Below are 24404 nucleotides of genomic sequence, written 5' to 3' on the forward strand. Positions count from 1 at the left end.
AGTTTTCAAGATATGTTTTCTGAACCATTTCATCACTTGTGGAATGAAACAGATTTTGACCTAAGGGTCATATATAAAAATTAGTGTTTTTCAATTCAAAGTGTAGTGCATGGATGACCTAAGTCACAGCTATGTGTGGCATTTGTCTGAAATGCAAATTCCCAGGCCAACTTTCCCAGAATCTTTAGAGGTGGTATTCAGAAATGTGTCTTGAGCACTGTAAGTAATAATAATGCACTTAAAGTTTGGGAACCATTGGTGGATGTAAATTCCCATTCTTATACCACTTTCAGCAGCTCATCAGGCAGGCAACAATGCTCACTAGTCTGTTAATTAAGCACTTTTAGGGCCTTCTCTCTTTCTCCAGTAATGCTCACTACCTTATTGGAAACTTTGGCTTTTAGTTAATTCTCATTAGAAACCCATTTTATTAGTTGCAACATACAGGAAAAGAGGGCCAAATAAGAAAGGCCAGCATTCGTGACGTTAAGTTACACACCAAAGTTTAGATGTGCAAAGCAGTGGTATTTCTATTGTTTTTAGTTCCATCAGTTAGTAATTGGTGATGGAGCCACAATGGAGAAGAAAAGGTCACTAAATCAGTGAAGTGTTGTTTATTAAAGACCATGTGCCCAGTATCGTTGCAGGTGCTGCATGGGAGAAGAGGAACTAAAAATCTTACTGTGGGCTGGGCGCAGTGGCTCACACCTGTAACCACAGCATTTTGAGAGGCTGAGGCAGGCAGATCACCTGAGGTCAGGAGTTTGAGACCAGCCCGACCAACATGGAGAAACCCCGTCTCTACTAATAATACAAAATTAGCCAGGCATGGTGGCGCATGCCTGTGATCCCAGCTACTCAGGAGGCAGAGGCAGAAAAGAAAAAAAAAAAAAAGATAAAATAGTATAGCTCTCGGTTCGTAGAGAGTTTTATGTTTCAGGGAGAAATAGTCAAGTTGGTAAGGAGAACCAGTTTTTATATAGCTCAGGAGTCTTATTTCCTTAAGGAAAAAATGGATACTTGTGGTTCTCCCTTTTTTCCCTTTGTTCAAGAAGTTATGATGAGGTTACTGGTCTGAAGATTTGCAGATCAGTGACTTCCAGATTACTGGGCTAGAGATGGTTTGAGGCTAGTTTCCCGTATTCTTTGAAGACAAAGATTCACTGACACCATCATGAGATGAATCCAGTCATCATAAAGACCAGAGCAGTCTACACTTCTGAAAGAGGAGGAGAAAATTTTAAAACTATAAAAAGATAAAGCAGTGCCTCATCTGCAGCCACAGAATGGTAACATCAGTATGACTGAAGATAACCTCTAAATGAATGAGCATAATATGGAGAGGTGGTGGTAGAATTAGATGGCCTAGCAGTAGCAATAGCTTTGTGTGTAAATATAAAGAATGCAAAATCGGTGAGCCAGGATCACGCCACTGCACTCCAGCCTGTGTCACAGAGCAGGACTCCGTCTCAAAAAAAAAAAAAAATAATAATAATTTCTTTTGCGAAAGAAATTTTTGAGCAAATATTTCCAACTCTATGAATCTGCCAGCAAGTATTTGTAAATATTCATTCAGTGAATATATATGCCAGCTATATTTTAGGCATGTGTTAAGTGCTAGCAGTAAGCATAATACAGACCTCTTTGGATTTATAATTATGATTTAGAAAAACAGATTATTGGAACATTAATAAAATTAATGTGGTAACTGGTGATAGGGGAAGTAAGTATCCTGTTTAATGCTGCCCCATACCACTAATTTGTCATTATACTATTTGTGTCCAAAAGGTTTTCCATAGGAAAATGTACATATGTGAAAGTATATCACAGTACCAGTTTTCTGTGCTCTGAATATGGTCATTTTCTCTTAGCAAGTGAGACTAGGGTAAACTGGACTGTACCCTCTTGGTTCATGAGTATTAGTAACTTGTGCTTTTTAGCCTGAAAGCTTTCTACTTCACCATTCTGAGTTGAAAATGGCATCTCCTGTTCTTTATTTTGTGTTCTGCTGAACTCTTTTGACCCTTAATGGCCAATAAAATATGATAATGATAGTCTGGACTTAGAGCAGAAATAACAGTAACAACAACACAGGAAATAAATCACACTGAACGTGGCAGAAGAAATAGTATGCAGATTAGCAGGCAACTGGGGATTGATTAAAGTCTTTGCATGTGGAGGATATTCTTTACTTGGTAAGAGACGTGATTGAAAGTTGCACAAAATTACAAAAGCATGTCAAATTTGAAGACTATACTGGGAAAGCTCCCTTAGAGCTCTTACTATGTTTATGGTTCTAGAAAGGCTTCCTAGGTACTAATTGCATTGGCCCTGCTAAATGGGGTTTGTGTATATTGAGTGCTAGGAGATCATACAATGGGAAGACCTTAGAGTAAACCTCCAAGAGCATGTGACTTCTAATCTGTTATCTGAAAAGATAGTAAGGGTTACCAGGCAAAAGGATATGGGGATGAGGAATGTGAGTCTTCTAAGGAAGGATAACAACTGACTTAGAGATATCATAGGGATTCTTGACATAGTCAATTTGGATAGTAGCTATACAGTTAATCACATGGCATAGTACATCTACTTACCGTTTAAAAGATGTGACCTATTTAGCTATACGTACTTACACTAAAATAAAGAATTATTTATCTATATTGTATTGCAAGCCACTAATTTCTTTAGACACTATCACAGTGTGGCAGTGCTGTAGGTGTATCTTTTATCTTGTTTTGATAATAACCAAAATTATGATGAATTGAACTTTAGAAAATATACCTGAAGATGTGGTGAAATGGTTTGCAGTTTATTGTTTTGGTAAATTTGTAATTTTATATATCAAATTCATAACACTGTATTAAAACTGTATGATAGTCTTTTTCATAGTGTTTTAATGAATTTTGAGGTGTTCTAATGACAGTGTACAAACCATCCACATGATTAAAGGTAGTTAGCAGCAAAGTGACGTTTAGTCCATACTGTGATTATAATGCAGTTCTCTTTGAAGAAGATTGGATGGGACTAAAGTTGCTTGAAGTAGTTTTGACTTGCCAAGAAAGTGTTAGTGTGCTAGTCCCTCACAGTTGCCCCTTAGGTAATGAGGTGTTCATCCTATAAAAATGTATAGATTTATTTACTAGTAAATAGTTTCAAAGTATTTGAAGTCTGTTAGTATTTCCCATAATTCATTCCAAAAAAGGAACTTTGGGGATTAACTGTGATATCGCTGACTGTTGGTTCTTTTCATTTTTTAAAGCATGTTTATATCTGTTTCATAATTCAGATACACACCCTAAGTGTCAATTTCTTTTTCCCATTTCCATGAGTACTTTTAAAGTGTATTTCTAGTACTTACTTTAATAATTAATTACATAATGTATTGCCTTTTTTAAGGGAAAAAAACTTTTATAAAATATTTCTTGATTTATTGATTGAGACAGTTTGGCTCTGTTGCCTTTGTTGGAGTGTGGTAGTGCAATCTCGATTCACCGCAACCTCCGCCTCTAGGGTTCAAGCGATTCTCGTGCCTCAGCCTCCCGAGTAGCTGGGATTGCAGGGGCGCACCACTACATCTGGGTAATTTTTGTGTATTTTTAATAGAGATGGGGTTTCACCATGTTGGCCATGCTGGTCTTGAGCTCCCGACCTCAGGTGATCCACCCACCTTGGCCTCCCAGAGTGCTGGGATTATAGGTGTGAGCCACCTTGCCCAGCCAAAAAACTTTTATGAAGTATTTGTATTTCTGATTTAATTGCATACATGATGGTTTTATGAAGTCATTTGATTTAATGTTATGTTCAATAAAGATTTAAAAATATTTCTTAGATTTTAGTTTAATAAAGTTTTTAAGATACTACTGAGGGACTTGGTTTTTTTAGGTAAATGGAATTTTAAACATATAAGCTAAATAATTATTTTTGTCTTTGCTTTCTTTTAGTGAATTAGTGCCATCTTATGATTCAGCTACTTTTGTTTTAGAGAATTTCAGGTAAGAGTTTTTGACAATTCTGGTTTTTTGTAGGTGTATATAAGGAAGAGCCAGGAAGGTATTCTTTGGTAAGACAGTAATCTAGTGAATTGTGTCACTCACTTTAGAAGTCTTAGAAGAGTAAGTTTCGTATTAGAAACATAGAGATTATTTGTGCTGGATTTTATTGTATCTTTAGACTGACTGCTTCTCTAGTCTGGGAAAAGGAACCTTTTCTTTTTATTTTGAGACAGGATTTTGCTCTGTCACCCAGACTGGAGTGCAGTGGCATGATCATTGTTCACTGCAGCCTCAACCTCCTGGGCTGCAGCAATCCTCACACCTCAGCCTCCCAAGTAACTGGGACTACAAGCATGTGCCACCACACAGATGGGGTCTCACTGTTTCCTAGGCTGGTCTCAAACTCCTGGGCTCCAGTGATTCTGATTCTCCCAACTCAGCCTCTCAAAGTGCTGAATTATAGACATTAGCTGTGGTGGCCAAAGTGATTATACTGCCCAAAGTGAGGAACCGTTTTAAATAAGAGAGATCACTTAGCTTTGGCTAAGGTGAGGGGCCGAACAGTTAGAGGTTGATGAGCCCCACTTACCCATTGTCAGAAATAAAAGTAGTGGGAAGAAATCCATTGAGATCCATTTATCTCAGCTCAAAGTGAAGAATTGTGGATAGGGGCCATTATTGAAAGAAATTTGTCAGTTATGTGTTAATTTTGTTTGCTTTTACTACTTTTTCTCTAAGATCAGAAGTGAAGATCATAACATGCAAAGGTTCTTAGCAATTTGTCTTTGAGGGCAGCATGGAAATGGAAACAAGTAATATAAGGTCTTCAGGAGAGAAACTCCAAATAATAGGCAAAGGCCATCAAAATAAGGCCACACTGGGCAGGGCATGGTGGCTCACGCTTGTAATTCCAGCACTTTGGGAGGCCGAGGCAGGTGGATCATCTGAGGTCAGGAGTTCAAGACCAGCCTGGCCAACATGATGAAACCCTGTCTCTACTAAAAATACAAAAATAAGTTGGGCGTGGTGGTGGGCGTCTGTAATCCCAGCTACTTGGGAGGCTGAGGCAGGAGAATCGCTTGAAACCGGGAGGTGGAGGTGGCAGTGAGCCGAGATTGTGCCACTGTGCTTCAGCCTGGGCAACAAGAGCAAAACTCTGTCTCAAAAAAAAAAAAAAAAAAAGCCACACAGAATTTATCCCTCTTCCCATTTAATTTGTCTTTTCTCATGGGATACTTTTGTGGCTAAAACATAGTCTTTCTGAGGTTTTTCCCACATTTATTAAGGTTTAGTGTACTCTCGTTTTTCAATGTTAAAAGATGATTATACTGCAGAGAAGTGAGGAAGAAACCTTCTGGGTTTTATTTTTAATGGTGAAAGACTGCTTGTTGAAGCATTAATTAAATTTGGGAGACTTAGTGATATATTCCTTTTCCCTTAAATGTCACAATTTTGAGGGGTTTTTTTTCCCCTGAAACTTAAAAGATATTGCTGAATATTTCAGTATTTTTAAATTCTCTTTATTTCAGAATGTAAGCATATCTAAACTTTTACAGTGGAATTTTGACCTGATCAGTCACCTTGTTATTTGTCTAAGATTTCAAATATGTAGCAAAGAAACTGGTTGGTCTTTCTTTTTGCCTGTTGCCATTTCACAACAGTTTTGATCTTGGTATTTGGTTGGTTTTCTTTTTCGTTAGCACTTTGCGTCAGAGAGCAGATCCTGTTTACAGTCCACCTCTTCAAGTTTCAGGACTTTGCTGGAGATTAAAAGTTTACCCAGTAAGTTTTTGATGTTTCTAATAAAGTTTGAAACCAATGTCTTTCTTTCAGAGTTCTGTAGTACACTAGTTAGATTACTGAGACTGTTAACTCTTCTTATTTTTTGTTCCATATGCTGTCCTCGTTCCCTGTTCCCCTTCTCCCTCCATGTTAGACAACTGTTTGTCCTCACCTAGTTCTCTAATATATTCTGCTGGAAGGCCTGTTGGAAACAATATTCCCTGAGTTCTCATATGTTGAAAACAGTTTTTGCCCTTTATATTCTAAGGCTAGTATTGCTGGGTATAAAATCCTTGGCTCATATTTTCTTTCATTGGGTATCTTCAATATGCAATTCCATTTTCTTTAGGAAAAGTGTGATAATAAACTATTTTTCTTTACTTTTAAAGATGTTTGGTGATATTACCTAGATGCTAAATAATCTTTTTGAGTCCAGTAATTTACTATTACACATTTTAGTCCTCCTGGGTTAGTATGCTTAGTTACACACTAAAGTCTTTCAATATGTAGTTTCAGATTTTTTTTTTTTTTTTAAGAAAAGTTTTGTATAATGGGATTATACAATAATATATAATCTTTTGTGTCTGGCTTTATTCACCTAGCTGATGATTCATTTATTCATTGATATCTATTGAGTGATTATCATGTCAAGCCTCAAAAGTTGCCTCAGGTCGTTTCAAGGAAGGTAAACCAAAAATGAAGGGGTTAATAGTACTTGTACCCCTCTGTAGTCATGTCCCAGTAGACACTGTAGATGTATAAGGATCTCTGTTCTCAGCCTTCATTGTCTCATTGGGGGAATAGGTGTTTAAACAAGTAGTTATAATAAATGTGATTCTTTTAAAACATAGACACCTGAAGTACTAGGGCAATACATAGGAAGTAATTATCTCTTTTTTTAAAAGAGTCTTGCCCAATTAAACAAAAAGGGAGTAATTATCTTTATAAAAATAAAATCTATAGTAGAGACTTAAACAACTTCTCAATCTCTAGACAGAATCTTATATGGAATTCTGACATTAAAATCATACAGAAATTGTATTTAATTACTTTCAGCATAGGGTATTACCTTTTTGTATGTTGGTCTTAAAAATTAATTTTTGGTTTAAAATTTCTTTTTGCCTCATTTCTAATGAAATTATTTTTCCCATTAGGGTCTTGGTTTTTTGTTAAAGTTGATTTGTAAGAGTTCTATATATGTTAAGACTCTTAACCTTTCTCATGGTTGTTGATATTTCCCTTCATTTCTGTGCCTTAGTAGTTTCGCTTTTTTTTTAATACACAGAAGTTTAAAGTTGTTAAGAACTCAAATCTATTGGTGTTTTTTTTTTTTTTTATTTCTTCCATTGCTTTGAGGCTTAGAAGTATTTCTCAATCTAGATATCAGATGTTAATCTGCATTTTGTTTTATTGTGGCTTAATTTTTTTTACACTTCAACTGATTATTCTTCTTTTAGGATGGAAATGGAGTTGTGCGAGGTTACTACTTATCTGTGTTTCTGGAACTCTCAGCTGGCTTGCCTGAAACTTCTAAGTAAGAAGTGTAATTAAATAACAACCTTACTGTGCGTTTACATACATTCCCCCTAGCAATTTTTGCTAATTTTTATTTTTGTTAATTACTGTATTGGTATATCTGTTAAGATGTAGAGTAATATGAAATTATTGGCATCATAGGATGGTATAGATTGGCAGTTCTCAAACTGTTTGGTCTCATACTCTTAAAATTATTGGGAACCCCAAAGAGTTTTTGTTTATATGGATTATATATATTGTTATTTTCTGAGTTGGAACTTAAAACTGAAAAAAAATTATATAAAATTTTAATTCACTTTTGAGGTAACAACAAGCCTGTTGCATACTAACATAAATAGCATTTTTAAATGAAAAGTAACTATTTTCCTAAAAAAATATATTTTTAAGAAAACTTGTATTGCTTTGTGTTTTTGGAAATCTCTTTACTATCTGGCTTAAAAGAAGACAACTGGATTCTCATCTGTTTTTATATTCAATTTTTTAAAAATATCATTTTGATTGAAATACATGTATAAAATCTGGCTGCAGAGTTCTACAACCATCACCAACATCTAATTTTATAACATTCTATTTACGCCACAAGGAATCCCTGTACTCATTATCTGTCACTTCCCATTCCCCCTTTCCTTCAGTCCCTGAGAACCACAAATGTACTTTTTGTCAAGGAGGAATATTTTTTAAAGTGGTTTTAGATAATTGTGGATCTTCTTTGATATTACATCCAAACTGAACAAGTAGTAGGTTGTTAAATGTTATTTATAATGTGGGATCTGGAATCATATTAATGATTTTTTTTTTAACTCTGTTACATGAAATCTCTTAGTTTGGTATGGAATGTCTGCTTTCAGCTAACATGAATCAAGAGGGATGAGATCTACGCATTTTCTTGCAACAACCAAAAAAAAACTTGATGAAACATTTTCTAGATACTGGACATGGTGGTAACAAATGAAAACAGTCCCTGAGAGATGAAAAACACAAACCAGCTCTGTGATTTCTCCAGCTTACAGCCTTGAGAGAGTTTTCAGGCTGCAACACAGGGAGGAGCTGGGTTCTACTGAGGTAGAACCTGGCAGACTTAGTTGAGGGGATAGTGCTGAGAGTCTAGAAAGGACAATGTAGCTAGAGCGCATTGGACAAAATACCAGAGAGGAGAAAGCTGCAGAGACTGAAGTCTAGAGATCTGTAATAGGTTCCCCTTGAGTATTCAGCAGAGTACTTATCTGGGCATATGTGTGAGGAAACTACCTGAGATTGGGGAAAGAACTGCCTGACAGGATTAGAGGGGATAGTGATTGCCTGGTGTTCACACGGGGCCAGGAACTGTGTCTGTTGCAACCAACCACGGTGGAGAAATTTGTAATTCATGGGTCATTGGGTATAATGCTAAGGAAGTTTTTGCCTTGATAGCAGAAATTAGCCCTAGACTGAACACTGCTCTGGACCCGCCTAACAAAAGTGAGACCTGAAAGGATCAAATTGTTTTCAAGTAACTTAACTGCATCCCGGAAGGAATCTCAAGAAAATTTATAAGGTTGCTGAAGTATCTAACATCCAACAAAGTAAAATTTACAGTGTCTTTTGTTCAGTCAAAGGTTAATATGCCAGACTGGCTGGCGCATACCTGTAATCCCAGCACTTTGGGAGGCCAAGGCGGGAGGATTGCTGAAGACCAGGAATTTGAGACCAGCCTGGGCAATATGGTGAGACCTTGCACACGTCTCAGCTACTCAGGAGGTTGAGGCAGGAGGATTGCTTGAGCCCAGGAAGTTGAGGCTGCAGTGAGCTGTGTCTGCACCACTGCACTCCAGCCTGAATGGCAGAGTGAGACCATGTCTCAATTTATTTATTTACGTAATGTATTTTGAGTCTCACTTTATCACCCAGCTTGGAGTACAGTGGCATGATCTCAGCTCACTGCAACCTCTGCCTCCCAAGTTCAAGCAATTCTCCTGCCTCAGCCCCCCAAAATAGCTGGGATTACGGGCATGCAACACCACGCCCAGCCAATTTTTGTATTTTTAGTAGAAACGGGGTTTCAGCATATTGGCCAGGCTGGTCTTGAACTCTTGACCTCAGGTGATCCGCCCACGTCAGCCTCCCAAAGTGCTGGGATTACAGGTGTGAGCCGCTCTGCCTGGTCAAGAATTCTTTATATATTTTGGATACTAAACCTTTATCAGACATGTGATTTGCAGATAGTTTCTCCCATTTGGTAGGTTGTCTTTTTACTTTCTTGGTAATGTCCATTAATGCACAAAAGTTTATAAACTGTATCTTTGTCTTTTTGTAAACCTGAAAATTTTACAAGATTGGATATATAAATCAGAATATATTGGCTTTCCCAGTGTATACTTCTTTTCTTTTTGAGACAGGGTCTTGCTGTGTCACTGAGGCTGGAGCACAGTGGCACAATTATGGCTCAATGCAGCCTCAGCCTCCTGGGCCCAGGTGATCCTCCTGCCTCAGACTCCCAAGTAGCTGGGATTACGGGAATGCACTACCATACCCAGCTAATTTTTTTGTTTTTTGTTTTTATAGAGACGGGGTTTCACCATGTTGCCCAGACTAGTCTCAGACTCCTGGGCTCAGGCGATCCACCCACCTCGGCCTCCTAAAGTGCTGGGATTACAGGTGTTAGCCACTGTGTCCAGCGTACTTATTTTCTTTCTCTTTTTCTTTTCTTTTTAACTTTATTTTAGGTTTGGCGTTACGTATGAAGGTTTGTTACTTAGGTAAACTCATGTCATGGGGGTTTGTTGTACAGATTATTTCATCACCCAGGAATTAAGCCCAGTACCTGATAGTTATCTTTTCTGTTCCTCTCCCTTTTTCCACCCTCTACCCTCAAGTATACCCCAGTGTCTGTTGTTTCCTTCTTTGTGTTCGTAAGTTCTCATCATTTAGCTCCCACTGTGTAAGTGAGAACATGTGGTATTTGGTTTTCTGTTCCTGCATTAGTTTGCTAAGGATAATAGCCTCCAGCTCCATCCTTCCATGTTGCACAAAAAACATGATCTCATTCTTTTTTATGGCTGCATACTTATTTTCTATTAGGAAATTTTATAGCCTTTGATTTTCTGAATACACAGTAATTTACTTTGCTATAACTTGTGCTGGAAAAATACAGTAGAGTATTTCAAAATTTGTATTTTAAAATTGCAAGGTGATAAACCTCAAAGGATAATAGAAATAACAGAATATTTATGTATGAGGAAACATGTAGTGAATATAAGGAAAAAATATTGCATTAATAAAACAAAAGCAACTTTGAATTACTTCTTTATTCAAAATTTATTTATGTTTTGAGGTGTTGTTTTATACCTAATATATTGGTAAACATCTTTATGAGGAAAAAAGGACCTAGTGCCATTCATGTTTTGGTGGTTCATTCAAAATACTGCTGTTTTGGCTGGGTGCAGTGGCTCACGCCTGTAATCCCAGCACTTTGAGAGGCCAAGGAGGGTGGATCATCTGAGGTCAGGAGTTTGAGACCAGCCTGGCCAACATTACGAAACCATGTCTCTACTAAAAATACAAAAAATTAGCTGAGTGTGGTGGCGTGTGCCTGTAATCTCAACTACTTGGGAGGCTGAGGCAGGAGAATCACTTGAACCAGGGGGCAGAGGTTGCAGTGAGCTGAGACCCTGCCACTGCCCTCTAGCCTGGGCGACAGTGAGACTCCATCTCAAAAATAAATAAATAAATAAAAACTGCTCTTTTTCTGATTGGGTGTGGTGGCTCACACCTGTAATCCCAGCACACTGGGAGGCCAAGGTGGGTGGATCACCTGAGGTCAGGAGTTCAAGACCAGCCTGGCCAACATGAACCACCGTCTCTACTAAAAATACAAAATTAGCCAAGCATGATACACACCTGTAATCCCAGCTACTCTGGAGGCCGAGACAGGAGAATCACTTGAACCTGGAGCCAGAGGATGCAGTGAGCTGAAATCGCACCATTGTACTCCAGCCTGGGCAACAAGAGTGAAACTCCATCTCAAAAAAAAAGCCCAAAATACTGCTATTTTTATAAATGATAAAAGAAATGTAATTGCATATATCAATAAGGTTTCCTCTCAGGTGATTACTTAGTGACCTTAATGTTTAGATGAGTTTGTCTTTTATTCTTATTTTACTAACTGTATAGTAATGGTCTGTTTTTCAATTTTAGATATGAATATCGTGTAGAGATGGTTCACCAGTCCTGTAATGATCCTACAAAAAATATCATTCGAGAATTTGCATCTGACTTTGAAGTTGGAGAATGCTGGGGCTATAATAGATTTTTCCGTTTGGACTTACTTGCAAATGAAGGATACTTGAATCCACAAAATGATACCGTGATTTTAAGGTAATAGGAAAAATTTAATGTTGTGGTTTTTATTGTGGGGAAATAATATCATTGTAACTGTATTTCAAAGATCATTTGGTTAACAAAGATGAATATTGAAATTCATACTAACTATAACCTTATCACTTTCTTAACTGTTTTATTTAAGTGGATAATAATCAAAAATTTGTAGTCAAAAAGTCAAACTTTTTTTTTGACATCTAGTTAGTAATTTCATTAAAGATATGCCGGGTGCGGTGGTGCGCTGGTGTTTCCATCTACTCTGGAGGCCGAGATGGAAGGATAGATTGGGCCCAGGAGTTTGAGACCAGCTTAGGAAACATAATGAGACCCCCATCTCTTTAAAAAGAAAAAAAAATGTGTGTAGGGAGGAAACTACAACTTCCAGTAAATATAGTAATGTTCCATTTATCTGTTGAACTTCTAGTGACCTCACCGTTTGGAAATCTAAGAATAGTGAGGGATAAAGTGTTGATTTTTTTCACTTCACAGTGCATGTTATATTTGAGTGACTGGTTTTACAACTTAATTTTATAAAGCAGCTATCAGTTCTTTGTGAATAACAGAAAATTAAAAGAAGAATCAAGATGAAAGTTGATGAAAATGAGCAATTTTCTACTTTTTTCTTAAACTTTTATTTTAGGTTCAGGGATACTTATGTAGGTTTGTTATACAGGTAAACTCACATCGTGGTGATTTGCTGTACAGATTACTTCGTCACCCAGATACTAAGCCTAGTACCCAGTAGTTATTTTTTCTGATCCTCTCCCTTCCATCCTCAAGTAGGCCACAGTGTCTGTTGTCTCCCCTCTTTATATCCCTGAGTTCTCATCATTTAGCGCCTTTTTTTTTTTTTTGAGATGGAGTCTCCCTCTGTCTCCCAGGCTGGAGTGCAGTGGCTCAATCTCGGCTCACTGCAAGCTCCGCCTCCCAGGTTCACGCCATTCTTCTGCCTCAGCCTCCTGAGTAGCTGAGACTACAGGTGCCTGCCACTGCATCCGGCTAATTTTGTTTTTGTATTTTTAGTAGAGACGGGGTTTCACCGTGTTAGCCAGGATGGTCTCAATCTCCTGACCTCTTGAGCCACCCGCCTCAGCCTCCCAAAGTGCTGGGATTACAGTCCTGAGCCACCGCGCCTGGCCCATTTAGCTCTTAAATAATAAGTGAGAACATGTGGTATTTGGGAAAACCATCATTTTTTTTTTTTTTTTGAGACAGTTTTTCTCTAGTTGCCCAGGTTGGAATGGAGTGCAGTGGTACGATCTTGGCTCCCTGTAGCATTCGCCTCCCAGGTTCAGGCGATTCTCCTGCCTCGGCCTCCTGAGTAGCTGGGATTGCAGGCATGGGCCACCACGCCCGGCTAATTTTGTACTTTTATTAGAGGCGGGGTTTCTCCCTATTGGTCAGGCTGGTCTCGAACTCCCGACCTCAGGTGATCCACCCACCTCGGTCTCCCAAAGTGCTCTGATAACAGACGTGAGCCACCACGTCCGGCCAAAACCATCAATTTTTTATTGTTGATTGTTGGTTTAGTATTTACAAGAAAGGACAGAATATAAATACTGACTATAAAACAACAGCCCTATTTAGCCAGGCATGGTGGCTCACGCCTGTAATCCCAGCACTTTGGGAGGCTGAGGTAGGTAGATCACCTGGGGTCAGGAGTTTGAGACCAGCCTGGCCAATATGGTGAAATCCTATCTTTACTAAAAATACAAAAATTAGCCAGCCTGTGTTGGCACGCACCTGTAACTCCAGCTACTCAGGAGGCCGAGGCAGGAGAATCGCTTGAACCTGGCAGGTGGAGGTTGCAGTGAACCAAGATTATGCCACTGTACCCCAGCCTGGGCGACATAGCAAGACCCCATCTAAAAAAAAATAATAATGAAGTAAATAAAAACAACAGCCCTGTTTAACGTGGGGTAGTCTTTACAGACGTCAGAAGTTTTTGGGCATCAGCTGGGCGCCGTGGCTCATACCTGTAATCCCAGCACTTTGGGAGGCTGAAGTGGGTGGATCACCTGAGGTCAGGAGTTCAAGACCAGCCTGGGCAACATGGTGAAACCCTGTCTCTACTAAAAATACAAAAATTATTTGGGCGTGGTGGTGGGCGCTTGTAATCCCAGCTACTTGGGAAGCTGAGGCAGTTGAATCGCTTGAGCCCAGAAGGCAGATGTTGCAGTGACCCGAGATTTCACTAGTGCACTGCAGCCTGGACAACAAGAGTGAAACTCTGTCTTAAAAAAACAAAAAACAAACAAAAAAAGATGTTTGGGTATCATTACATGATGTTATAATTTGATGATCAAAATGAGAACTTGAATATTTAAAAAAGAGATTAAAATATGTTCGTAACTGAGAAGTTTCAGAGTATTTAGCAGTTTAAGAAGTTCTCATCACAATTTGAAACTTTTTTTTTCTTGAGAGTGATTTAATGTACTCCTAAATTTCCCTTATTCAGAGCTCTTTGTTCTTGAGCATACTGGACAGATCATATCAGCATTTACTCTTAGGTGTTTTCCATAGCTTTTCTGGAAGTGTAAAGAAGTTTAACAAGGGATATGATTTTCAGTGTAGGGAAAAAGATTCATGTTTTTGTTATTGTTTTGTTTTGTTTTGTTTAGAGGCAGTGTCTTGCTATATTGCCCAGTCTAGTCTAGAATTCTTGGGCTCAAGTGATCCTCCTGCCTCAACTTCCCAAGTAGGTGGGATTACAGGTGCATGCCACTGTGCCTGGAATCATGTTTTTTGAAGGGAGGGATTATTTTAGTTATCTTCATATAGCTTTTCAGACTTTTGGGGTTTAATGTTCGCCAAGAGAAGTAATTTATTGCTTTTCATGCTTCAGCCATAGAGAGAATTACAAAATTATTCAACTATCAATTTTACCAACCTACAAAAGACCCATTTTCTTATAGTCTTAGTTTCATCCTTATTACTGTTATATATTAGTACAGAAACAAATTCTTGTTAGGACATCATTTTTTTAAAGCAACATTGAGTCTGTACCATATGCCTGACACTGAGTTGCTAATAAGAAAAATATAGACATGGTTTTTGTCCACAGGGAACTCAAGATGAAATTGGCAGATAAAAAAAGAGTTTACTACACTCTTATTATAAAATAATGCTATAGTAGCACCATAAGTAAATTGCTATGAAATTCGTGGATAGGGAGCTTCTCATTATCGTATTATATTTTTTTATTTAATGAAACATTGCTCAAACTTTAAACCTCATTTAGTTCAAGATTCTGGTGGAACTTTATTAGAAAGTTATTTAAGGCTTTTCTGTAACTATGAATATATATTTCATTCTTTCATTAAAACAGAAAGTTAAGAAAATTTACCTGCTGCTTGGTTTTGTTTTAATGGCAAAATATTATAATGCTCAGGGTTAACCACTGGTTTAAGTCATTCAAAGAAAATAATAGTGTTCAGACGATCTTACTTTAATGTCTTACCAGTGGGTGCTTCCTAGACTGTGAATCATCTCTGCTCAGTTCAGTTCAGAACATACTTTAATCTGTTTATTTTATTTTATTTTTATTTTGTATTATATTATATTATATTAGAGACGGAGTTTCGCTCTGTTGCCCAGGCTAGAGTGCAGTGACATGATCTCGGCTCACTGCAACCTTTGCCTCCCAGATTCAAGTGATTCTCCTGCCTCAGCCTCCTGAGTAGCTGGGATTACAGGCGCCCACCACCATACCCGGCTAATTTTTGTACTTTTAATAGAGATGGGGTTTCACCATGTTGGCGAGACTGGTCTTGAACTCCTGACCACAGGTGATCTGCCCGCCTCGGCCTCCCAGAGTGCTAGGATTACAGGCGTGAGCCACTGTGCCCAGCCAATCTCTTTTTTTAAAAAAAAATACTCAAGTTCTCATTTTGATAATCCAAATATAGCATATAATGATGCCCAAAAACTTCTGACCTATCAAGACTACCCCAACATTAAATAGGACTGTTGTTTTATAGTTGGTGTTTATGTTCTGTCCTTTCTTGCATGAGTATTCTTGACTGAAACTAGGTATATACTGCCAGATAACTGTTAAATGGTCAGTAGGTTCTTACACTAAGGTGTAAAATCCTAGAAAAAAATGGACAGCTAACATTGTGTAACTGGGTAAAAGGCTGGAAGGAATGAAAGAGAGGTAGATATCCAAATAATCTTGCCTTGTGGTGTTTCCTTTCTTCAAAAACACCTTCACACATGCACTGCAATTTTTTCACTATAAATATAGTTACGTTAGGCTATGTAACAAAGGTAGAGGTTTGTTTGCTTTAGTAAGTATTAGTTTTTTTAAAAATTAAAACAACTGGATAGATTAAGTTTCTGTCATTTATATATTAATATGATTTTATGTAGATGCAGTACTTTTTTTTCCTAATCTAAGCTGAAATAATGCCATATTGTAATAAGGGCAATTTTGATTGCTATCTTGAAGGGTTCGGGATATAGTTTATTTAGAGCATGTAACTCTTTGGGGGACAGTAAAGCAATCCTGGGTGGTTGACCCAGTAAATGATTTTTTTCTGAGGGGCAGGAAATATGGGAATGTGAGATGGAATAGAGAAATATAAAGAGCAGCATTTAAAACTTTGTATTTTGCTAGGGCCTGATTTAGGGAAGAAAGGGATAAGAGTTATCTTTCTCCTTATAGGAGGGAACTGCATGGTATATGGCTCTCTTCTTCCCAACTCATGATCATCATCATATTTTAGTTGCATTATTATAATATGCCTTAGTAGGTTAGTTTGGGGAGCTTAACTACAATGTACAATGTACTCTAGAAAGGTAGTTTGAGGACAACTGGATTTTCAGAATCTTGTGTCATAATCTGTGGATTACGTCTATAAACAACAAATACTAGCAGCTCTAAGTTTATGTGAATTTTGGCCTTATAATCAAGTTAACCAAAATTACAGAATTCAAAGCTAGACTCATAATATTTTACCATTTGAATTTTTTTTTTTTTTTTAATGTGGCACGATTCTTTTAAGGTTTCAGGTACGTTCACCAACTTTCTTTCAAAAATCCCGGGACCAGCATTGGTACATTACTCAGTTGGAAGCTGCACAGACTAGTTATATCCAACAAATAAACAACCTTAAAGAGGTAAGGAAATATATATTTCTGGTTTAGTGTTTCCTATTGTCCTTTTGGCTTGTTATATTTGTAATTAGATTTAATATATTTATTGCTATTTGTAATTTTGTAGTTTATAATTGGAAAAAAAATCTAGTTATCCTGTTCCCCATCCTTACTGGTTCTGCAGTGTCCAGTTTAGTAACCACTAGTCACATATGGCTATGTAAATTTTTGTTTTACTTTATTTATTTTTTATTTTGGAGACAGGGTCACACTCACTCTCGTTGCCAGGAACAGTTTCCACTAACTGCAGCTTCAGCTTCCCAAGCTTGGGTGGTCCTCCCACCTTAGCCTCCCAGGTAGCTCTGACTTTGAGCAGGTGTCATGGCTAGTTTTTGTATTTTTTATGGAGACAGGGGCTTCTCCATATTGCCCAAGCTGGTCTTGAACTCCTGGGCTCAAGCACTCTGCCTGCCTTGGCCTCCTAAAGTGCTGAGGTTACAGGTGTGAGCCACTGTGCCTGGTCTGTAAATTTAACTTGATTAAAATTAAAAATTTAATTCCTTAGTTGCAGTAGCCACATTTCAAGTGCTTGCATTGGGTACTGCAAATCTAGAGCATTTCCGTCATTGCATAAAGTTGTTTTGAACAGTGTGGCTGTAGTTTGAGGTAAGCTCTTTGTGTTTCTGTCAGTGACTTAGTTTCTCTTCCACAAGTTATCTTGGATTTAGAGGATTCTAGGCTATAGCACAATTAAAAGTTGTCCCATCTTGAACTCTTAACTATTATTGAATGAGCACTAGAGAAGATTAATTGATGAATTTTTATTTTACAATGATAAACTAAGGAATGTTTCATTTCCCTTAGGAACTTAGGATGTGGCGGAAGGTTTGGAGTGCTGAGAATCGTTAATAGGTCAGGGAGGAAAATATGAATAAATACATGCTTTCAGAGATTTTCATGTTAAATGTACTATTTAAAACTACCTGTATTCACTTACTGTTTGCTATTTGTATGTTTAGCTTAGGCTGGATATGAAAGAAGGAAGATGAGCATATATGGGGCAGTTTATCTTTGTCATCAATTTTTTTCATAAATAAAAGGCAGTAGGGATTCAGAGAAATAGTTTAAGAAATGGTGCCAAGTGAGGTGGCTCACTCCTGTAATCCCAGCATGTTGGGAGGCCGAGACCAGAAGATCATTTGAGCCCAGGAGTTCAAAACCAGCCTGAGCAACGTAGCAAGATAAATAAAAAATGAAATTAGCTAAGCATGGTGGCACATGCCTCCAGTCCCAGCCACTTGAGAGGCTGAGGCAGTAGGATCTCTTGAGCCCAGTAGTTCAAGGCTTGCAGTGAGCTGTGATGGCACCACTGCACTTCAGCCTGGGCAACAGAGTGAGACAGTTCTCAAAAAATAAATAAGGAAAGAAAGAAATGGTTTTAGGAGCGTCTGGATGCATTTTTTTTAAGCTAGAAACATCTTTTACTGTGCCAGTGAGCTATGGCTAATATTTGTGCTTTTCTTGTTTTAAAAGAGACTTACTATTGAGCTATCTCGAACTCAGAAGTCAAGAGATTTGTCACCACCAGATAACCATCTTAGCCCCCAAAATGATGATGTTCCGGAGACACGAGCTAAGAAGTCTGCGTGCTCTGACATGCTTCTTGAGGGTGGTCCTACTACAGCTTCTATAAGAGAGGCCAAAGAGGATGAAGAAGAGGAGGAGAAGATTCAGAATGAAGATTATCATGTAATAATGAGGCCAGTTTTAGATTTTTGTGTTTGATAAAAGAAACAGTAGAATCATGGCTTTTAACGTATTATGTGCTGAAACAGTAGGCTAAAAATATTGTCCATTGATTTCCATTAGTAATGTATATATGCCCTTATGTAAATGTTAATAAGTCAGAAGTTGTTGAATCAAAGCATTTCAAGATTCTGAAATAATACATTCTATAAAACAAACTGTGATGTACATTTTAAAAACTAAACTACCATAAATTGTGGATTTTAAAAGTGTGTTCTGGCCGGGTGCGGTGGCTCACACTGTAATCCCAGCACTTTGGGAGGCCAAGGTGGGCAGATCACATGAGGTCAGGAGTTCGAGACCACCCTGGCCAACATGGTGAAACCCTGTCTCTACTAAAAATACAAAAATTAGCTGGGTGTGGTGATGCTTGCCTGTAATCCCAGCTACTTGGGAGGCTGAGGTAGGAGAATCACTTGAACCTGGGAGGTGGAGGTTGCTGTGCGCCAAGATTGTGCCACTGCACTCCAGCCTGGGAGACAGAGCAAGACTCCATCTCAAAGAAAAAGAAAAAAAACCAGGTGTTCTATTTTCATTCACTGAAACTAGTACATACCTTGTCATTACTTATGTAGGTAGAATGATTTAGGATTTAGTAGATAACCAGGCTCTATCCCAGCTAAACAACAGCCAGAATCCAGAATAAGAATTTAAGAAGTAGATATTTTTACATAAGAAGGGATGCCTAGATAGTTGTTTTTTTTTGTAGTAATTTTTAAGATGAGATACTTCAGTTTTAAGTTACGTTGAAGGACCCAGTGGGTCGAGAGAATGCACAGATTAAGTGCTTTGATAAACTAGAGATAATAGGGTTTGGAATGGAGCAGTCAGGTGAAGCAGTTAGTCTTTGACAAACTGAGTTAAAGGAAGGGTGGAGTTTGCAGGTAAGGCAGCTGAAAGTTGGGGAAGTTTTTGCTTAATAGTGGGTATTTTTTTTCTGTGCAGATAGGTGACAGTGTTAATTAATGACCTTGATAATGGTAAAATTAGGTAGAACTGAGGAGTGATGGTTTGAAACATAGCTCTGTGAGGAAGCTGATGTGGAATATGTGAAGGATTCCAGTCACACTGAGGGCCCAGCTGAAGGCGGCACGCATAAGTTAGTAAAATGATGTCACTGTGGTTGTGTGATTTTCCCCACAGGGCTCAGCAGCTGAGGCACAGAAGCAGAAAATAGCTTTTTGATAACTATATTATTCTTTGGTGCTTGGTTTATGGGGTGGATGGGGTGATCAACTGAGTAGAAACATTTGGAATAGATGTCTTGTTTTCTTGGCATTGATCTAGCACGAGCTTTCAGATGGAGATCTGGATCTGGATCTTGTTTATGAGGATGAAGTAAATCAGCTAGATGGCAGCAGTTCCTCTGCTAGTTCCACAGCAACAAGTAATACAGAAGAAAATGATATTGATGAAGAAACTATGTGAGTGTCCCACTTTACTACTGTAAAGCATTTAAGTGGTAATTATTAGAAGCATATTAACTAACTCACCCTTAAAAGTAGGGACATTCAGCACTTTTTTGAAAGGTTGAATCAATAGCCAGTTTTCTCCCTCTAATCTCTGGGCTCTTAGCCAATAATTTTTGTTTTTGTTTTACCTTTTAAATTTGAATTTTGAAATTATTTTATGCCTAAGAAAAGTTCAGAATTCCATATTTCCTTCACACAGATTCATTCACTATTAATATTTTGCTTTATATTTCTCTGTAATTTTTTTCTGAAACACTTGAGATTGAATATACTTCTCATTGTCTACTTTTCTAAAAACAAGGATATTCTTACATAACTATAGAATAGTTATCAAGATCTGGAAATTAACATTGATGTAATACTGTAACCTTCTAAAAATTTGCCAGTAATGTCCTTTGTCAGGATCACATTACATTTAGTTGTTAAATCGATTTAGTTATCTTCCATCTGGGTTACTTTTTTAGAAATTTGTTTTTCGGCTGGGCGCGGTGGCTCACACCTGTAATCCCAGCACTTTGGGAGACCAAGGCAGGTGGATCACGAGGTCAGGAGATCGAGACCATCCTGGCTAATACAGTGAAACCCCGTCTCTACTAAAAATACAAAAAGAAATTAGCCGGGCGTGGTGGCGGGTGCCTGTAGTCCCAGCTACTCGGGAGGCTGAGGCAGGAGAATGGCATGAACCCAGGAGGCGGAGCTTGCAGTGAGCCAAGATCGCACCACTACACTCCAGCCTGGGCAACAGAGCGAGACTGTCTCAAAAAAAAAAAAAAAAATTGTTTTTTATGACTAATACTTTTTGAGAAATACAGAATAGTTTATTTTGTAGAAAGTCCCTCAATTTGGATTAGTCTGAAGTTTCCTCATGATTAGATAGAGATTACACAGTTTTGGCAGGGATACTACGGAAATGATAATGTATCCTTTTCACTGCATCATGTGGGAGTGGAGCATGATGTCAATATGTCCCATTACTTGTGGTTAATTTTGATCACTTGGTTGAGGTAGCATCCGCCAGATTTCTGCACTCCAAAATTACTACTTTTTCCTTTATAATTAATAAGTATCTTGTGTATGGGACTGTAAATATCATATTTTTCTTCCTACTTTTTCCTGTGAATTTTGACACCCCTTGATGAGTGTTGCTTGAAAAAGGTTACTGTGTTGATTGCCAAGTGGTGTTTTTCTAATTCCATTATTTCTTATTCATTAGTTGCAATTTAAGGAAGAGCTTTCCCTTCTGCCCTATTGATGAACTAATTAATGAATATCATTAATGTGGATAAATTTTTTTTCTTGAGATGGAGTCTTGCTCTGTCACCCAGGCTGGCATGCAGTGTCACGATCTTGGCTCACTGCAACCTCCACCTCCTGGGTTCAGGTGATCCTTCCACCTCAGCCTCCCGAGTAGCAAGGATTACGGGCACATACCACCACGCCTGGCTATTTTTTTTGTATTTTTAGTGGAGATGGGGTTTCACCACGTTGGCCAGGCTGGTCTTGAACTCCTGACTTCAGGTGATCTTCCCACCTCAGCCTCCCAAAGTGCTGGGATTACAGGTGTGAGCCACTGCGCCTGGCGATTTTTGGATTTTTAAACCAAGCTTGCCTTCCTGGGACACATCCCACTTGGTCATAGTGTGTAATTTTTTTTTTTTTTTTTTTTTTTTTTGAGACAGAGTCTCACACTGTCACCCAGGCTGAAGTGCAATGGCATGATCTCGGTTCACTGCAACCTCCGCCTCCCAGGTTCAAGCGATTCTCCTGTCTCAGCCTCCTGAGTAGCTGGGATTATAGGCACCCACCACTACGCCTGGCTAATTTTTTGTATTTTTAGTAGAGACGGGGTTTCACCGTATTAGCCAGGATGGTCTCGATCTTCTGACCTCGTGATCCGCCTGCCTTGGCCTGGGATTACAGGTGTGAGCCATTACACCCAGAAATTTTTTTTTTTCCTAAGAAAATCTTGCTTTGTGGCCGGGCTGGAGTACTGTGGCATGATTATAGCTCCCCGTAACCTTGAACTCTGGCCTCAAGTGATCCACCTGCTTCAGCCTTCCTAGTAGCTAGGACTACTGGTGTGCATCATCACGCTTGGCTCATGATTCTTTTTATATGTTGCTGGATTCTGTTTGCTAGTACAGTTGTCCCTCAGTATCCTTGTGGTATTGGTTCTAGGACCCCTCCTTGGATACTAAAATCTGAGGATGCTCAAGTCTCTTATATAAAATGGCAGAGTAGTTGCATATAACCTATACACATCCTCCCCTATACTTTAAATCATTTCTAGATTACTTATAATACCTAATACAATGTAAATGCTATGTTGTTATGCTCTATAGTATACAGAATAATGACAAGGGGAAAAAGTCTGTGCATGGCTTTATTTTGTTTTGTTTTATTTATTTTTTTTAAGATGGAGTTTCGCTCTTGTCGCCCAGGCTGGAACGCAATGGCACAATCTCAGCTCACTGCAGCCTCCACCTCCCGGGTTCAAGTGGTTTTCCTGCCTCAGTCTGCTGAGTAGCTGGGATTATACACACCTGCCACCATGCCTGACTAATTTTTTGTATTTTTAGTAGAGACAGGGTTTTGCCATGTTGGCCAAGCTGGTTTCAAACTCCTGGTCTCAGGTGATCCACCTGCCTCGGCCTCCCAAAGTGCTGGGATTACAGGCGTGAGCCCCCGCACCCGGCCAACTTTATTTTTTGAAACAGGGTCTTGCCCTGTCACCCAAGCTGGAGTGCAGTGGTGTTGTGATCACAGCTCACTGCAACCTCGACCTCCTGGGCTCAAGTGATCCTCCCACCTCGGTTTTCCAAGTAGCTAGGACTACAGGTGCTTGCCAACACACCTGGCTAATTTTTAAATTTTTTGTAGAGATGGGGTCTCACTATGGCCTTACTATGTTGTTCTAGGCTGGCCCCGAACTCCTAGGCTCAAGCAGTCCTCCAGCCTCGGCTTCCCCAAGTGCTGAGATTACAGGCATGAACCACTGCACCAGGCCTTAAAAAATATTTTTGATCCACAGTTGGTTGAATGTGCAGATGCAGAGCCCACAGATATAGAAGGCCAACTGTATTTTGTTGATGCTGTTAATAGTGTTGTATGTTTCTCTGAGTGTTGTATGTGTCTCTGCTTCTCCCTGTAGGCAAAATCTCTGAGCCAAAACTTTGAAGTTGCAGTGAGGATAAAAGTATACCTCCCTTACTTTAGAAGCTGAGTTAACTGGATGTTGGGGACAGTAGCCTTAGTTCTTTCCTTTTCAGGCTTGGGACCTCCACCTTATGAATAAGCTGGGACAGGGATGATCTGGGCCCCAGTATTCTCATCGTGCTGCATCCAAGTAGAGCCTCTATTCCACAAGTGGGTCTCAGCAGAAGGGAGTCTCCATGTCTTGGCGGTGTGTGCCTGTACTATAGCATCAGCAATAGGTAGCTGGGGGCAGAATGAGAAATGGAGATATCTTGCCACTCCTAGGAATATAGCCCTCCTCTTGGAAGCTTGGGAAGTGGGAGGCCTATGTTCTTCACTGCACCAATCTGGAGTGGAATTTCTGTAACGCCAAGTTAGGAAGCGGAGTGGTCTTGGTTCAAATCCTGCGGATACCCACTTGTCTTACCCAGGTTTTATAGATTTTTTTGAGTAGATGTTTCTTCATTTGCTGTATACCCTTGGGACCATTTCCAGAGTCGTTAAGTGGTTGTTTTTAAAGTAATTGTCACCAGTTTGACTAACGAGCAGATCTGCAGAGCTCCTTACATTGTCAAGCTGGATGCTTATCTTGAGATTTCCTTAAATATCCAAGACTATCATTGATTGGTACTGTTTCAAATAGTACTTTGTTGTTTAAAATAAAGTAATAGTGAGTGTTTTTTAATATGAGAGACTTTGTATGGCCTAGTCAGTACCCTCTTTTCTGAAATTTTATTTTTGGAAAAATAGTATTTAGTCATAAACAGTAATTTGGGCCTTTTTTTTTTGGATATTAAATTGTAATATTTTAAGCCTAATTTATTACCATTAAGCTACCAGTTCTCAGAAGCTGGAATTTCTTCTAACAGTGGTTCTTAGATTTATTAGTGTTTCATTTATTTCTTTTTTTTTTTTTGCCTGACACAGTTCTTTTTTTTTTAATCTTCTTTTCCTTTCCTGTCCTGTCCTGTCCTGTCCTTCTTGAGACAGAGTCTCGCTCTGTTGCCCAGGCTGGAGTGCGGTAGTGCAATCTTGGGCTCACTGCAACCTCCACCTCCCAGGTTCAACCGATTCTCCTGCCTCAGGCTCCTGAGGAGCTGGGATTACAGGCACCCACCACAACACCCAGCTAATTTTTGTATTTTTAGGAGAGACAGGGTTTTGCCAT

At 38.8% G+C, this 24404-nt stretch overlaps 1 protein-coding gene across 6 annotated transcripts in view; it reads left to right on the plus strand.

Moving 5' to 3' along the window:
- TRIM37 (tripartite motif containing 37) overlaps positions 1–24404 on the plus strand; it is a 124185-nt gene that overhangs the window by 38394 nt on the left and 61387 nt on the right. For all 6 annotated transcript variants that reach the window (XM_050764660.1, XM_050764663.1, XM_050764658.1 and 3 more), the window contains 7 exons: positions 3942–3992; positions 5693–5774; positions 7232–7308; positions 11484–11663; positions 16673–16787; positions 18297–18512; positions 19857–19993. In XM_050764660.1, the coding sequence (XP_050620617.1) occupies positions 3942–3992; positions 5693–5774; positions 7232–7308; positions 11484–11663; positions 16673–16787; positions 18297–18512; positions 19857–19993 (858 nt within the window). The remainder of the gene's footprint in view (positions 1–3941; positions 3993–5692; positions 5775–7231; positions 7309–11483; positions 11664–16672; positions 16788–18296; positions 18513–19856; positions 19994–24404) is intronic.

Source organism: Macaca thibetana, chromosome 16 (genome assembly GCF_024542745.1).
Source record: "Macaca thibetana thibetana isolate TM-01 chromosome 16, ASM2454274v1, whole genome shotgun sequence".
NCBI lineage: Eukaryota > Metazoa > Chordata > Mammalia > Primates > Cercopithecidae > Macaca > Macaca thibetana.